This window comes from Nicotiana tabacum, chromosome 13, assembly GCF_000715075.1.
Source record: "Nicotiana tabacum cultivar K326 chromosome 13, ASM71507v2, whole genome shotgun sequence".
Lineage (NCBI taxonomy): Eukaryota > Viridiplantae > Streptophyta > Magnoliopsida > Solanales > Solanaceae > Nicotiana > Nicotiana tabacum.
In genome coordinates, this window is record NC_134092.1 from 33988506 (window position 1) to 34005871 (window position 17366).

General features: G+C 36.3%; 1 protein-coding gene across 1 annotated transcript; it reads right to left on the reverse strand.

The window, feature by feature from the left end:
* Window positions 1–2306: 2306 nt before the first annotated feature.
* On the reverse strand, window positions 2307–6221 carry LOC107783245 (GDSL esterase/lipase At2g04570). The gene is made up of 3 exons (XM_016604213.2): window positions 5747–6221; window positions 3582–4080; window positions 2307–2777 (listed from the first exon to the last, which is right to left on the reverse strand). Exons 1-3 carry the CDS (start codon window positions 6125–6127, stop codon window positions 2584–2586), a joined length of 1074 nt encoding a protein of 357 aa, XP_016459699.1. The 5' UTR covers window positions 6128–6221; the 3' UTR covers window positions 2307–2583.
* Between the last annotated feature and the right edge of the window lie 11145 nt (window positions 6222–17366).

Below are 17366 nucleotides of genomic sequence, written 5' to 3' on the forward strand. Positions count from 1 at the left end.
TTTTCAGATATTTGCTGACAAACTAAACATCATAATTCATTTCGTTTTCTTTTCTGATGAAGACTGAGAATTGATTCATAGTATATGAAAGAAAGGGTTTATTTTTTGTGCACCAAGAGTACATAGGTAGGTAGAACTGGAATTTAAAACTTATGAGTTTAGAATTTTAGTTTATTTAAGTTGCTGAATTCTAAATCGATAATTTGTATATATATAATAAAATGTTTAAGATAAATATAGGGTTTGGATCAAAATTACTATATTCAACTGAATAGTAACCCGTAAATAGCTCCGCCCCCGCAACAACGTAATAGAATTTTGCTTTATTAGGTTAAATAAACCTATAACAACATGTAATTTTTAATACCAAGCTTAAGCTAATCTAGAAAATAGATAAATAACCAATTATAAAAAAGGATAGTCTGGTGCATAAAGCATCCCACGTTTATTCACAGTTCGAGAAAGGATCGTCTCAAGGGATGTAATGTGATTATAAATAACCTAATATAATTATATTAAATGGATAATAAAAAATTAATTTCTTGCTCTTATCGATATATATCCTTAAAACTCTGAAAGAAAAGGTTAAGATCAGTGTCATGGCCTTGTCCAGATATTGTCTTGTTGCCCTCATAGTTTACCACATTAGAAGCACTGAACCAAAGCGAATACAACTTATATAAGACCAAATCATTTCCTCTTTTTTTTTTTGGGCTACTCACAATTAAGTGAATTTTGGCAGATACTTTTGGAAGTTTCGTGGATGTTAGAAACCTACTTTAAACACATATAAAGTTAAAGTTATGGATTTTGTAGCACACGTAATATAGCCTGTGGACGTTTGTGTGTGTGACACAGTCACGCAGTTTTTCTTTTTCTGACAAGTAAAAAGAATTAAACTTTTCTTCGATATTAAATTAGAAGTTAATTTCGGTGCAATATTGCATACAATATTTTATACTATCAGGTTAAAGTAACCTAGACATTCATACTAGCTAAATCCATCAAAGTATCATATTGTCCATTAATTTGGCCGTACAATTAATGAAAATGAAAATCATGAGTTCGGCTGCAACTGTAAAACTAAATAGCCCAAAAGATTAGGTATATCTGTCCCTAAAATACACGACAATATGAGGACATCCTTTGCTATAAATAAAGTTAATTGATAATGTGACATTATGACAATGAAAGGTTAGACTTTAGATATTCGATAATTATAATCCTTTATGATACTCCCTCCCTCCCATATTATTTTTCATGATTCTCTTGTACATGATTTTTAAGAAAAATTAATTAGGATAAAATTTTGACTACATTACCTTTATTCATATCTTAATATTTAATTTTTCTTCATTACTATTTGAACAAAGTTATCCATAATTGAGGTGTTTGTAGTCTTCAATGACAATTATTGCTAAGGGTAGAAGGAAAAAGATAATCAATTTTGTCTTGAATTTTTAAAATGGCAAATACTCCCTCCGTTCACTTTTACTTGTCCACTATTGACTTTGCACACCCCTTAAGAAATAATAAATAAAATGCATAATTTATCATGATACCCATATTAATTGGTGTATAGTCTTAATGAATTTGAAAAATAATTTGGAATGAGTAATTAATGCTAAGAGTAAAACATGAAAAATAACTTATTTTTCTCTTGATATGCAAAAGTGGACAAGTAAAAGTAAAAATCTATTTTTGAAATAGTGGACAAGTAAAAGTAAACAGAGGGAGTAATTTGAGACAACTATTTTTAATAACCACGACTGTTAATATGAGACGGAGGGAGAAATGTTTATTTCCATCAAAAAAAATAACATCTTTCCAGATCGGGACTAAAACACAAGAGCAATACTTTTCAAGCTAGTTAGAATTTAGCAGAGTTTTCATTAATATCACGTTGAATTAAGTGAGACTACATTTTTTTTGTTTTTATCTTGTTTCTAACATTTGAAGTAAACTCAGAGGTAAGTTACAGTTAATTTTTTGGAGTATAGTTTTTGTACAACTATAAGTTAATTTTTTGGAGTATAGTTTTTATAAAACTATACTCACTTCATTTGGATTTTCCAAAGCATTTTGATTGTTTAGATGATCTATCTATCGACATGTTATTGTGGAGTCTTGAAAAAAAAATCAGAGTTCCCAAAAATATGATTCTTATTGGATAAGAAACAATAACATTTTCTTAAACAAATTATAATCTACGGGAAAATTTTGACTGTTTTGAGAGCCTAAATCTTAATGTACTTCAAGGAGAAAAACAATTGGCTAAGAAAATTAGAATAACTTATAGTAAAATCTTTAAACGAAGGAATAAAATTCTTTAAAATACAAATAAGACAATCAAGTTTCTAAGACAAATTACATTACTTAACGTGTCGAAAACGAAAAGTACAGATATCATCACCTGATTGAGATGACTAATATATACAAATATATTTTTTTCAAACTCTGGATATTACACAATATTCTAGAAAATTAAATAAACTTATTAATTTAAAGCAATACAACGTATAAATAATGCTCCGAAAATTTACATAGGTACAAAATCCTTGATATGAATTTCCAATTGTTGAACTATAAAAATTCAGCAAGGACATTTTTCATCAAGAAATTGGTGATAATGAGGTTTGTTTTCTCAGTGAGATGGAAAGAGTCCCAAAACACGTACTTGTTTGCGTCTGTGCATGTAAATGGATTTAACTTATCACACAAGTAACTCATTTCAAATAATCCTGTGCCACAACATGCTATACCTGCCACCTCAAATCCTGATTTGCAAGTAAAAGGGAGCCAATTCATTAGATAATGACCCCAAAAATATCATATTTACATAAAGAGATGATCATGAGAATTGAAGACCGTCAAGTAATCAATCAAAAGAAATGTATATCTCCATTCTTTTCAAATTATATGGCATAGTTTGACTTGTATAGAGTTTAAGAAATATAGAATTTAAAAATACTTTGATAAATAGTAATAAATATATGTCATAATATTTGTGTAGCCATAAAAAAATATTACTAAAGGTAAAATAAAAAATTTAATTAGTTACATTATTTACAAATTATGAAAAGTGTTATTCTTTTGAAAAGAATTAAAAAAAAAAATACCATCACATAAATTAGAGCGAAAGAATATATATTGAAAAAGCTGGATCCTTCGGAGAAATGAAAAATTACCTTAAGACCTTTTAGGAATTAGAAGATACGTAGTACTTAGTAAATTTTAATTACGAGTATCTAGCTAGAAATTACTTACTTGAGGAAGAACAATTGTGACAATAAAATATTACCTAAGCGGAATAAAATAGGATTTGAAGGATTTAGCTACTTTTAGGAGCAATGCGTTATTACTTAGACCACAAGAATTGGAAGTTCCAATTAATTAAGCTTAAAAGTATTTATCACCCACTTCAATATATATATAATTGAAACGTATGAGTATGAGTTGTAATTGTGGTGACTATGAGAAAATCTTGACATGTAAAAGTTAGAAAGTTAACCTAATTTTATGAGTCAATTATTTAACGGAAAAATGGATAAATAAAAGAGGAGTTGAAAGGAAAAACTTACCAAATGAGGAAGGATTTTTGATCATTTGAAGTATGAGATCATAGGTATCAGCAAAAACAACTCTAATCCCGGGAAACTCCTCATTTAACTTCTGAACCAAACCCTTTAACATCCCATTAAAATGTGTAGCCACTTCGTTATATTTCTCATTGCAACCATCTCCATTTCCTCTTATATAATTAGTTGCTCTTTCCAAAGGTAAACAACCCATAGGAGGAAGTCCAGTTAAGGAAATTTTCCTAGCTCCTAAATCATAAATTTGCTTGACAAACTTTTCTGCAATTTGAAGAAGGAAACCCTGAAACTGTTCTATTGTGTATTGAGATGCACGTTTGCTTTGCATTGAATAATAATTTTCCAAGAAATCGTTTGTTCCCACGCTGATAAGATATAGGGATTCCTCTATTATGTATTTGGCTTTTCTGTTGCCTGCATATGCTTCTAGTTTCTTCTGATAATCCTTGTAGTTTTCTACTTCTTTCCACAGGGGTAACACATTCTGTGAAAAGGAAGAACATATTGAAGCCAATCAAATATTTTACCCATAAAAGAATTATACTATTAGCATACGAATTTAAGATATATACATTGTTAGTGTAAAACTTTTACACCATCATGTTACCCAAAGAAAATCTACTTAAAATGTATAATTTATAATCTTAAAAATAAGACAAATTACCTGCTACAATATATAAGTATCCTAATGGTATAAAACAATTTAGACCGTGTATATAACTTAATTAAACTCTTAACATATACATATAGTTTTGTAGTAATTCGATAATTAATTATTGGTTAAATGCATACAATGCACATGCAGTAATTTTAACATGTTGCATATTGCATCAATTTCATAAGAAACTTACTCACCCCTAATGCTTGCAATACACCTATAAATATATCACACGTGTAATTCAGTTTTACCAAAACTTTTACTTGATAATTAAAAAATCTATCAAAAAAGCAGATTCAAGATCAAAGTTATTGAAATGAATATTACTCCATAAACCATGAAAATGAATGTGAAGCGTAAATAAAAAAAATTAAAATTGTTGTATATTATATTACCCGGCCCATAAGAAAACTTGTTTTAATAGTTTAATATTGTCTTCTAAGTGTTAAATTAATTAAATTTGGTGCAAAGATTTGGGGTGCGGGCAGTAAGTTTTTCCTGTACTCATCGCATTATTTATCAGTTTATCCTTCCCAAAGAGCAAATCAGACCTAATAATATATAATACTCTAAATCTGTACTTTCTGTTGATATGCTAAACTTTTACCACTTTTCTTCCAAAATAATATTGTAACAAGAAGTACTACAAAATCAATAAAATATGTACGCACTCACCTATTTATGTGGATAATAAATATATTTTGACACTATGTTTCATCGACAAACACGAATATTCAATTCGGAGCAACGGTTTTCGACTTTAATAAAAACAAAGCATTTTCTTTTCTTTATAAAGCAACCCCGTGTGCGCACGAGAGTGGCTGACGAATAACCCATCCACCCAAAGAACACAACGTATCACTGTTCTTTTTTCATTTAAAAATAATATTAACGTGAAGTTAGAATTTAAAGATTATGAATTCGAAATTTTTGTCATTGAGTTCTATAGAGTAATATTTTGTACATATTAAATAATTTTTTAAAACAATATAAAATTTAAATCAAAATAATAATATTAGGTTCGACTATCTCACACTATAAAAATGCTTTATGCCTCGTATAAACATTAGGATCAGCTTATGCCGATCACAGTAATATAAAAAAAATCACATAATTATATCATTTAAAAGATGACATAATTATCTACAAAAGTGAAATTAATAACTTGAAAATCAGATACATTATACTACAGCTTATTAAAATAAACTGATTATAATAATCTTATACACTGCCAATGTGTATATAAGTTAAATTCGACCATAAATAGTACACTCTTTGTTTTGTTTTATGTGGTACTCAAAAATTTAACTTAAAATTTTTTATTTACCCTTAATAACGTAGTACTTTATAGTAGCTACACAAATATTTCTTTAATTTTTTTCTTAAATTTCTTGATCAATCAATATTACCTCAAATTAATTAACAAGAGGGAATAAGATATAGGAGTAAGAATGGAGTAGCAATTAGTAGTAGAATAAGAAAGAGAGCTTACAAGAACATCAGAAGTAGCATTATCATAACCAGTACCAGCAGAAGCAAAGCAAACACCACCAGCAAAATCAGAAATTTTGTACATGGGATCCAAATAAGCTGGCACAAATGGCCTCAAACCAAAAGCCTCAGATATAAAATCTGGTGGAATACGTCCATTGCAGAACCTTCCTGTTGGTCTTTTGTCATAAAAGTCACGGCCATAAGGCTCGAAATTGCTCTTAAGAAGAGTGGAAATCTGGTTGTTATTGCCAGCATCAACGGAGGAATCCCCGAACACTATAATTGCTGGAACTTTTCCTGCTAAAGAAGTAGTTATTAGTAGTAAGAATTGGACAACAATTAGTATCAGCCGTGGAATATTGAAGTTGTGAGCTTCCATTCTTTTGTTTTTTTGTGTGATTTATTTAAGGTTATGGGGATTTGAGTGAAGCATATTAACTTTTTATACAGGTGAATTGGGTGGGAAAGAGGGTCCTTTGGCAGGAGTTTGTTGGTATCATTAATGGCGAAGGAAAAATCATATATTAACATGCATTTGATATGAAGGAAAATACATGAAATATACTTTTTGTGGGATACCTTAAAAAATTAATTTTACAGATCATTTTGAACTATGTGATGTGAGATAATCGTACGCCGTGAAGTGATTGTACTTTGGCAATATTTCTAACTACTCCGTGTGGAAGGTTAATAACCATGAGTCAATTTGGGTTAGCTAATTGTAAATGCTCCCTATCCTTTCCATCCACTATAATTAATTTTAATTTTAAGATTTTGGCATACCCATTATTTAGTAACGTTAATTAAGAAAGTTATTTAAATTATCTTTTATGGGTAAGGGTCAGGGGGTGGGATGGGCCCAAAGGGGTAAGGGGAACAAGGGCGCCTGTAGGTTGAGAATTGGATCGTAGAATATAGGACGTTGACGGGTAAGTCTATAGAGCTGGCAAAATTCTCCACAAAAAGAAGGTCAATATAGCGTGTGTGCAGCAGACTAGGTGGGTAGGATCGAAGGCGAGGAATGCAGAAGGGTATAAATTATGGTACTCCGGAGTCCTGAAGGGCAAGAACGGAGTGGGTAATTTCATTGGATAGGGAGCTGAGAGAGTCAGTGGTAGAGATTAGGTGGGTGAATGACATATTGATAGCGATTAAGTTAGTAGTTGGAGGAAGCACTCTGAATGTCATTAGCGCATACGTGCCGCAAACGGGCTTGGACGAGGAGGTTAAAAGGCGCTTCTGGAAGGCGCTGGATGAGGTGGTGTGGGGTATTCCGCCTACGGAGAAGTTATTCATAGGAGGGGATTTCAATTGTCATATTGGGTCGTTTGCCGGAGGCTATGGCGAGGTGCACAGTGGCTTCGGCTTTGGGGATAGGAACGGAGGTGGTACTTCAGTGTTGGATTTCGCTAGAGCTTTTGAGTTGGTGATCGTGAACTCTATTTTTCGAAGAGGGAGAAAAATTTGGTTACTTTCCGGAGTATGGTGGCTAAGAATCAGATTGACTATCTTCGCCTCAGGAGGTGTGATAGGGGGTTGTTCGAGAATTGCAAGGTGATCCCGAGTGAGAACCTCGCGACACAACATAGGCTCCTGGTGATGGATGTCGGTATCTTGATAAAGAGGAAGAAGAGGTTTGTATAGGATCAACTGAGGATCAGGTGGGGAATTTTGATTAAAGATAATGCGTGGGATTTAGAGCGTCAGCTGACGGCTATGGGAGCCTAGAAGATTGGTGGGGATGCTAACGTTATGTGGACGGCGACGACGGACTGTATAAGGGAGGAGGCAAGAGAGGTATTGGGGGTCTCGAAGGGTTACTCTGGCTGGCACCGAGGCAACTGGTGATGGAATGACATAGTGCAAGGTAAAGTGGAAGCAAAGAAAGCGGCTTACCTTAAGTTAGTAGAGAGTACCGACGAGGAGCGGAAGAGAGCGAACAGAGAAAAATATAAGGAGACTAGGAAGGAGGCAAAATTAGCGGTCACGGAGGCTAAGACTGCTGCGTTCAGTCAGCTGTATGAAGATGTTACACCATATGCGTCCCAAGGTGACGTAATGAATATGAGACTTTTTAATCATGATTTAAATAATTTTAAAGTCATAATATGTATAAATATGATATTTGGATAGAAAATATGAAGTTTGGGATAAATCGGATTAAAGTAGCGAAAAAGCCAACTAAGGATTTACCTTGTAACAGAGGTTTGTGAGAAATATATTTTGTATGCTATATGAGGTCTTTTGGGACATATTATATACCAAATTGAAGGTCTTGGAATGTAGTTTCCAACTATTATAACCGTTTATTCATACGACACCCGGATAAAAAGTTATAAGCATTAGAAAAAAGACCAATGCTAGGGTGCCAAGTAGCACCTTTTGACTTTTCAAACAAAATAGATATTTATATCCTTATCACGTTTCTTTCTTCCATTTTCTAGAACACAAAACCAAATAAGAACCCAAACTTTACTCTTAAGCTCTCTGCAAGAGCTTCAAACAAGATTATCATCCTGGGCACGGAATCAAAAAATGATAACATTAAAACGATCCTTACAACATAAGTATCGCTATATCGCCTCTCTTTTTCTTTGTAGTTTGAGTTTTGGAAGGTAATTCATAGTTAGGAAAACATGTACTTTCTGTATTTAAGTGTTTAAATATCAAGGATGGTTGATAAATTCATTTTCTAATAGTTAGAACTCACGGGACGGTGATCGAAAGCCATGTATTCGAGTTATTCACTTGTAACAGACGGTTTTGTGGATTGTTTTGTGTTGTTGTTGGGATGCGTGTTTTACTACTGTTTTGTAGATTTTTGGAGGATTAATGTTGCAGAGAAATACCACATAAATGCAGGGTGGTGGACTGGTCATTCGTCATAATATTTTCGGGCCGCTTGACACTACTACGGTGGTCGTTTTGTGTATGAAGAGATTGGGGTGTGTTGGGCTATTTTGTAATATTTTGTGGTGCATATAAGATTAGAAAATATTGTATACATGTTGATATTTTTTTGTTTGGGGTTATCTTGAATTTGAAGGAAGTAAGGATTATAGGGGAGATGCTGCCCGTTTTAATACAAAATAAGCTTGTCGTTCGTTATGCGATTGTGGTACCTTTCGTAACTTAAAGATAGTATTATTATTGTTGTTGTAGATTAAGCTACGGAGAGGCGAGTTCAACTTGGTGATTGAAAATATTGTGATAAGGTATGTTAAGGCTATCCCTTCTTTCCTTTTTGGCACGATCCATATGATGCAAGAAACGAGCAAGTACGCAACTTTCACAAATAATTCTATTCCTAGAAGTACTAGGGTTGCCTATGTTCTTGATTCCCCATATGTCCTACTATCATATCGTCTATTCATGGGTCTCATGACATTCGGAGAGATCTTACTGATTTACTTCATTATGCATTGCATCCATTTATACATGTATACTGACCCATGACCAGATGGTGTTATATACGCGTATAGTATATGTATATGTGGTATGGGGAAAGGTTATGGCGTTATATACGCACCACCACCTGATCAGCTGGTATACATTTATGATTTCGCCCACAGAGGCTGAGATGATATGATGGGATGCCCTAAGAGGCTTGATGATGTTATGTACGCATATACTTATGCATGATATGACATTTATATGCATATGCATGACATTATAAGTGTTTCATGATTCACAGATCTATTCAGACTTATAGGTTGAGTCCTTTACTCTGTGTTTCTTTCATGTCTATTATATACTAATTTTTATGCCTTATATAATCAGTACATTATTCATACTAACACCCGTATTGCTTGGGGGCCTGCGTTTCATACAGCCAGGTGCAGGTAGACAGGCTGTTGGTCCCCCATCTTAGGATACTTGCTCAGCGAGAGTTGGTGTGCTTCACTTGATCCGGTGCTGCTATTGAGTTTTGGTACGATACTTTTGTATACGTATGGGTATTACGGGGCCCAGTCCCGTCCTTTATACAGTTGTACACTCTATTAGAGGTCTGTAGATAATCATGTATTGTTATATAGTATGTGGCCTTGTCGGCTCGCCCTACCGTATTCCGTATATATATATATATATATATATATATATATATATATATATACACTTTTTTGCATGTTTTCCCACGTATGTTGTTTATATGAATCAGTAGTTTATTTCCAAACGTTATACATGATCTACACTTATTTCATGTTTATATCTTAGACGAATGCTTAGGGGTGTTCGATAGGTAGAACTCGGGCACTCGTCACAGCCCATCGGTTTGGGTCGTGACAAAAGTGGTATCAGAACAGTTCCATCCTAGGGTTGTCTGCAGACTGTGTCTAGTAGAGTCTTGTTTATGAGTGTGTTGTGCACCACACTTATAAATAGGAGGCTACAAGACATATAGGATGTTACCCTCCCTTCTTATCTTAGATCGTGCGATATAAGAATTCATTTTCCTAATGATATGTTATGTTTTCAGCGATGCCCAAGAAGGCTACAACCTCCCAGAAGGGTAAGTCCGTGGATGATGAGACTACAAGTAGGGTGCCACGAGTTACCAGGGCTCAGGGAGAGTCACATAACGAGACTCCATCTCAGACTTCACATACCCTACCCTCTCTAGAGGAGATCTGAGGGGCACCAGCTCCAGCACCAGCCCCAGTACCCCCAGTTCCTCAGCCAGATGCATCGGGTCAGGAGATGAGAAATGTTATTAAGCTATTGACTCGATTAGTAGCTGCACAGGCTCAGCGCCAGGAGGTAGGTATCAGTCATGCAGAAAGGTCCATCAGTGCGAGGGTTCGCAATTTTATTAATTTGGACCCTCCCGTATTCACTGGAGCAGATCCAAACGAGGACCCTCAGGTATTTATTGATAGGATACAGATAACTTTGAGGGTAATGAAGGCCACTGCAACTGAGTCAGTTGAGCTATATTCCTAAAGACTTCGGGATATTGCAGTTAATTGGTACGAGTCTTGGGAGTTGTCCAGAGGTGAGGATGCCCTTCCAGCAGTATGGCAGGAGTTTACATAGGCTTTTCTTCGTCATTATTTACCACCAAAGCTTAGACGAGCCAGAGTTGCTAAGTTCTTGACCCTTCGGTAGGGTAATATGAGTGTTCGGGACTACAACCTTCAGTTTGATTCTTTGGCTAGGTATGCTCCCACTACTGTAGCTAAGATAGAGGATCGGGTTCATCGATTCGTGATGGGGTTGTAGCTGCACCTACTTAATGACTGTATGTCGATCTCACTTTATCCAGACATTGATATTTATCGTATTCAGGCATACGCTCAGGGTGTAGAGAAGCGTAAGCAGAAGCAGAGGGCTGATCGTGAGCATGATAGGGTCCAGAGTAAGAGAGCGAGATCTTCAGGTCCTTCTGGTGAGTTTCGAGGTGGTTAGAGACAGAAATACCCAAGGTATTCAGCCCAGCCATCGGCTAGTGTACCCCCTCAGTTTTTTGGTAGGAGATTTGATCATTCCATATATTCAGGGCCCAGTCAGAGTTCTAGGGCCTCTAGTTCTCAGTATAGGGGTGAGTCAAGTTAGATGAGGCTACCCTTGCCACGATGTGCTTAGTGTGGTAAGCAGCATGCCGAGCAGTGCCTCATGGGTTTGGGTGTTTGTTATACTTGTGGTTATCCAGGCCACGTTATGAGATATTGTCCGACGAGAGGTGGTGCAGGTATAGTTCAACCAGCGGGATCTGTAGCTGGTTCGTCATCATCAGTACGCCCCCCTGGGCAAGGTTCACAGGCACCAACCGGTCGTGGTAGAGGCAAAAGTGGAGCATCTAGCTCGAGCGCTCCTCAAAACCGTATCTATGCCTTAGTGGGTCGACTGGATCATGAGTCATCACCTGATGTTGTTACAGGTATATTATCAGTCTCCTCATATGATGTATATGCATTGATTGATCCAGGTTCCACTTTATCGTACGTCACTCTGTTGGTTGCTAGTAAGTTTGGGATAAAACCTGAGTTGATTAAACCTTTTGAGGTGTCTACACCTATTGGGGATCCAGTGATAGCTAGACAGGTATATAGAGATTGTATAGTAGCAGTACTTAGTTGTTCTACAGTAGCAGACCTGATTGAGCTAGATATGGTAGAATTTGATGTTATAATGGGTATGGATTAATTGGCTTCTTGTTATGCTAACGTTGATTGTATATCAAACGGTTCCAGTTTCTAGGGGAGCCAGTTCTAGAGTGGAAAGGTAATACTGCATCGCCGAGAGGTAGGTTTATTTCCTATCTCAAGGCAAGGAAGATTATCAAAAAGGACTATATTTATCACTTAGTTCGGTACGTGATGTGAAAGAAGAGTTACCGACCCTTCAATCTATCCCGGTGGTTAATGAGTTTTCCGATGTTTTCCCGATGAGCTTCCAGGCCTTCCGCCAGAGCGGGAGATTGAGTTTGCTATTGATACATTACCAGATACTCAGCCGATATCTATTCCTCCTTATAGAATGGCACCTGCAGATCTGAGAGAGTTGAAAGAACAACTGAGGGATTTGCTTGAAAACGGCTTTATCAGACCCAGTACATCACCGTGGGGAGCACTTATGTTATTTGTGAGAAAGAAAGATGGTTCCTGGCGAATGTGTATTCATTACAGACAATTGAATAAGGCGACGATCAAGAATAAGTACCTGCTCCCGAGGATTGATGATTTATTTGATCAGTTCCAGGGTGCTAGGTGTTTCTCGAAAATAGAATTAAGGTCGGGGTACCATTTGGTAAGGGTTAGAGAGAAGGATATTCTGAAGACAACATTCAGGACCAGATACAGGCACTTTGAGTTTCGTGTTATGTCGTTCGGTTTGACCAATGCCCTAGCGGTATTCATGGACTTGATGAAGCGTGTATTCAGACCCTTTCTAGATTTGTTCGTGATTATATTTATAGATGGTATTTTGGTTTATTCTCGTTCAGAGGCTGATCATGCAGATCATTTATGTACTCTGCTCAGAGATCTACAAGAATGGAAGTTGTATGAAAAATTCTCTAAATGTGAATTCTGGATGAATTCTGTAGCCTTCCTTGGTCATATTATTTCAGGTGAGGGTATCCAGGTCGATACACAGAAGATTGAGGCAGTGAAGACTTGGCCTAGACCCACGACACCGACAGATGTTCGTAGCTTCCTCGGTTTGGTAGTTTATTACAGGAGATTTGTAGAGGGGTTTTCTTCCCTTTCAGCACCATTGACAAAGTTGATTCAAAAGGTAACCAAGTTTCAGTGGACTGATGCTTGTGAGCGGAGTTTCTAGGCATTGAAGGACAGATTGACTTCAGCAGTGGTTCTGACACTTCCAGAAGGTACCGATGGTTATGTTATCTATTGTGACGCTTCGGGCGTTGGATTGGGTTTTGTATTGATGCAACATGGTAAGGTTATCGCTTACGCTTCTAGACAACTAAGAAACTATAAGAAGAATTACCCGATCCACGATTTAGAGTTATCCGCGGTGATTCATGCACTAAAGATGTGTAGGCACTATTTGTATGGCATTCATGTTGATATTTATACGGACTATAAGAGCCTTCAGTATATATTCAAGCAAAAGGAATTGAATTTAAGTTATAGGCGATGGTTGGAGCTACTAAAAGACTATGATGTTGATATTTTATACCATCCAGGAAAGGCGAATGTAGTAGCCGATGCCCTTAGCCGTAGATCTATGGGCAGCTTATTATATTTACAGCCAGATAAGAGTGATATAGCTCGTGAGATTTATCAGCTAGGTAATCTTGGAGTTCAACTACTAGTTCAGGTGGTACCGAAATTACTATTCAGGACACGACAACATCCTCTCTAGTAACTGAAGTGAAGGATCGCCAGTATGAAGATCATGTGCTAGATCACTACAGAGATACAACCCCTCAAAAGGAGAAGACACCCTTGGAGATTACAGGAGATGGAGTCCTTAGATATCTAGATCGAATATGTGTTCCTAATGTGGCAGGGTTACGCCAGCAGGTTATGGGAGAAGCTCATTATTCTCGTTATCCTATTCATCCAGGAACGATGAAGATGTATCATGATATCAGGGGAATATACTGGTGAGACGGAATGAAGAAGGATATAGTAGAGTTTGTTGCTTAGTGCCCTAATTGTCAGCAGGTTAAGATTGAGCTTCAGAAACCTGGTGGATTATTACAGCTTATAGAAATTCTGACTTGGAAATGGGAAGTGATTAACATGGATTTTATCATAGGCTTACCTCGTACCCAGCATAAGTTCGATTCTATATGGGTTATTATTGATAGACTTACAAAATCAGCCCATTTTCTGCCTGTTAGGACTATGTATTCAGTAGAGGATTATGCAAGGATTTACATTAAGGAGATAGTATGACTTCATGGTGTCCCTATATCTATTATCTCAGATAAAGGTGTTCAGTTTACAGCTAATTTCTGGAGGTCCTTCCAAAACGGATTGGGGACTCAGGTAAGTCTTAGTACAATATTTTATCCCCAGATAGACGGTCAGGCTGAGCGTACTATTCAGACACTGGAGGATATGCTGCGGGCTTGTGTGATGGACTTTAGGGGTATCTGGGATGATCATCTTACACTTATTGAGTTTGCATATAATAATAGTTATCATTCCAGCATTCAGATGGCTCCATACGAAGCTCTTTACGGACGATAAGTGTTGGTCACCTATCGGATGGTTCGAGGTTGGGGAAACTAAGTTAGTAGGACCAGAGTTGGTACACCAGGCATTTGAGAAGGTTAAGCTTATACGGGAAAGGCTATTAGTAGCTCAGAGTCGTCAGAACTTCTATGCAGATAATCGACGACGAGACTTGGAGTTTTAGGTAGATGACTGGGTATTCCTAAAGGTATCACCGATGAAAGTCGTTATGAGATTCGGTAAGAAATGAAATCTTATCCCTCGGTACATTAGACCTTATAAGATTATACGTAGAGTAGGCCAAGTAGCATATGAGTTAGACTTGCCTTCCAAATTGGTGTATGTACATCCAGTATTTCATGTGTCTATGCTTCGTAGGTGTATTGGAGATCCATCTAAAGTCATTCCAGTTAATGATGTTCAGGTTACAGAGCATCTATCATATGAGGAAGCTCCCACTGCTATACTAGATAGACAAGTTCGGAGATTAAGAACTAAGGATGTAGCTTCGGTTAAAGTACTTTGGATTAACTATAATGTGGAGGAGATGACTTGGGAAGCTGAAGAAGAAATGATGACTAGGTATCCTCACTTGTTTCCACTTTCGGAGGAGGATCAGACTGAGACATCACAGTCTTTAGGTACGTATATGGTACTTGATTCTTATGTTAGTTATTGTTATTGGTCGTGTTAGGCCATTGGTGTTATTGATGATTGTGGCCCTGTGTGGCTTTGTATTTTTGTGTTTGCTGTGTGATAGGTTGGTAGTAGTACCATTACAGAGGAGACTCTGCCAAAATTTCTATAGATTTCTAGGAGTTTAACATTCGAGGATGAATGTTTCTAAGGGGGGAAGATTATTACACCCTGTGCGTCCCAAGGTGACGTAATGAATATGAGATTTATTAATCATAATTTAAATAATTTTAAAGTCATAATATGGCTATATATGATGTTTGGATAGAAAATATGAAGTTTGGAAAAAATCGGATTAAATTTGCGGAAAACCTGACTAAGAATTTGCCTTGTAATAGAGCCTTTTGAGAAATAAATTTCATATTCCATATGAGGTATTTTAAGGACATATTATATACCAAATTGAAGGCTTTGGAATTTAGTTTCTAAATCTCTTTACCGTTCGTTCATATGACACCCGGATAAAAAGTTATAAGCGTTGGAAGAAGGACCAATGCTAGGGTGCCAAGTAGCACCTTTTGACTTTCAAACAAAATGGATATTTATATCCTTATCACGTTTCTTTCTTCCATTTTCCATAACACACAACCAAATAAGTCCCCTAACTTTAATCCTAAGCTCTTTGGAAGAGCTTCAAACAAGATTATCATTCCGGGCATGGAATCAAAAAATGATAACATTAAAACGATCCCTACGACATAAGTATCGCTATATCGCCCCTCTTTTTCTTTGTAGTTTGAGTTTTTGAATGTACTTCATAGTTAGGAAAACGTGTACTTTCTTTATTTAAGTGTTTAAATATCAAGGAAGGTTGATAAATTCGTTTCCTAATAGTTAGAACTCACGGAACAGTGATCGGAAGCCGTGAGTTTGAGTAATTCACTTGTAGCGGATTGTTTTGTGGATTGTTTTGTGTTGCTATTGGGCTGCATGTTTTACTACTGATTTGTGGAGTTTTGTAGGAGTAAGTTTGTGGAGAAACACCACATAAATGCAGGGTGGTGGTCTGGTCGTTCGTCGTAACATTTTCGGGCCGCTTGACACTACTACGGTGGTCGTTTTGTGTATGAAGAGATTGGCGTGTGTTGGGCTAATTTGTAATACGTTGTGGTGTATATAAGGTTGGAAAATAATGTATATATGTTGATATTGTTGTGTTTGGAGTTATATTTAATTTGAAGGAAGTAAGGATTATAGGGGAGATGCTGCCCGTTTTAATACAAAATAAGCTTGTCGTTCGTTGTGCCATAGTTGTACCTTTCATAACTCAATGATAGTATTATTATTGTTGTTGTAGATTAAGGTATGAAGAGGAGAGTTCAACTTGGTGATTGGAAATATTGTGATAAGGTATGTTAAGGTTATCCCTTCTTTCCTTTTTGGCACGATCCATATGATGCAAGAAATGAGCAAGTACGCAACTTTCACAAATAATTCTATTCTTAGAAGTACTAGGGTTGCCTATGTTCTTGATTACCCATATGTCCTACTATCATATCGTCTGTTCATGGGTCTCATGACATTCCGAGAGATCTTATTGACTTACTTCATTATGTATTGCATCCATTTATACATGTATACTGACCCATGACCAGATGACATTATATACGCATATCATATATGTATATGGGGTATGGGGAAAGGTTATGGCGTTATATACGCACCACCACCTGATCAGCTGGTACATGTTGATGATTTTCGACCACAGAGGCTGAGATGATATGATGGGATGCCCTAAGAGGCTTGATGATGTTATGTACGCATATACCTATGCATGATATGATATTTATACTCATATGCATGATATTATAAATGTTTCATGATTCACAAATCTATTAAGACTTACAGGTTGAGTCCTTTACTCCATATTTCTTTCATGTCTATTATATACTATTTTTTATTCCTTACACACTCGGTACATTATTCGTACTGACACCTCTATTGGCTGGGGGCCTGCATTTCATGCCCGCAGGTGCAGGTAGACAGGCTGACGGCCCCCCATCTTAGGATACTTGCTCAGCGAGAGTTAGTGTGCTCCATTTGATCCGGAGCTGCTATTGAGTTTTGGTATGATACTTTTGTATACATATGGGTATGACGGGGCCCAGTCCCGTTCTTTATACAGTTGTACACTCTATTAGTGGTTTGTAGACTGTTATGTATAGTTGGATAGTATGTGGCCCTATCGGTTTCCAGTCTTGGATGTATATATATATATATATATATATATATATATATATATATGTCTTTTGGGCATATTTTCCCACGTAT

What these genes read in the sequence shown, in the direction of transcription:
- LOC107783245 (XM_016604213.2), bottom strand. Translation starts at nt 6,127, where the DNA reads ATGGAAGCTCACAACTTCAATATTCCACGGCTGATACTAATTGTTGTC. An exon ending in ATGCTACTTCTGATGTTCTT is followed by an intron (nt 4,081 to 5,746) that starts GTAAGCTCTCTT and finishes TCCTTTTCACAG; the next exon opens with AATGTGTTACCCCTGTGGAA. An exon ending in CAAAAATCCTTCCTCATTTG is followed by an intron (nt 2,778 to 3,581) that starts GTAAGTTTTTCC and finishes CTTGCAAATCAG; the next exon opens with GATTTGAGGTGGCAGGTATA.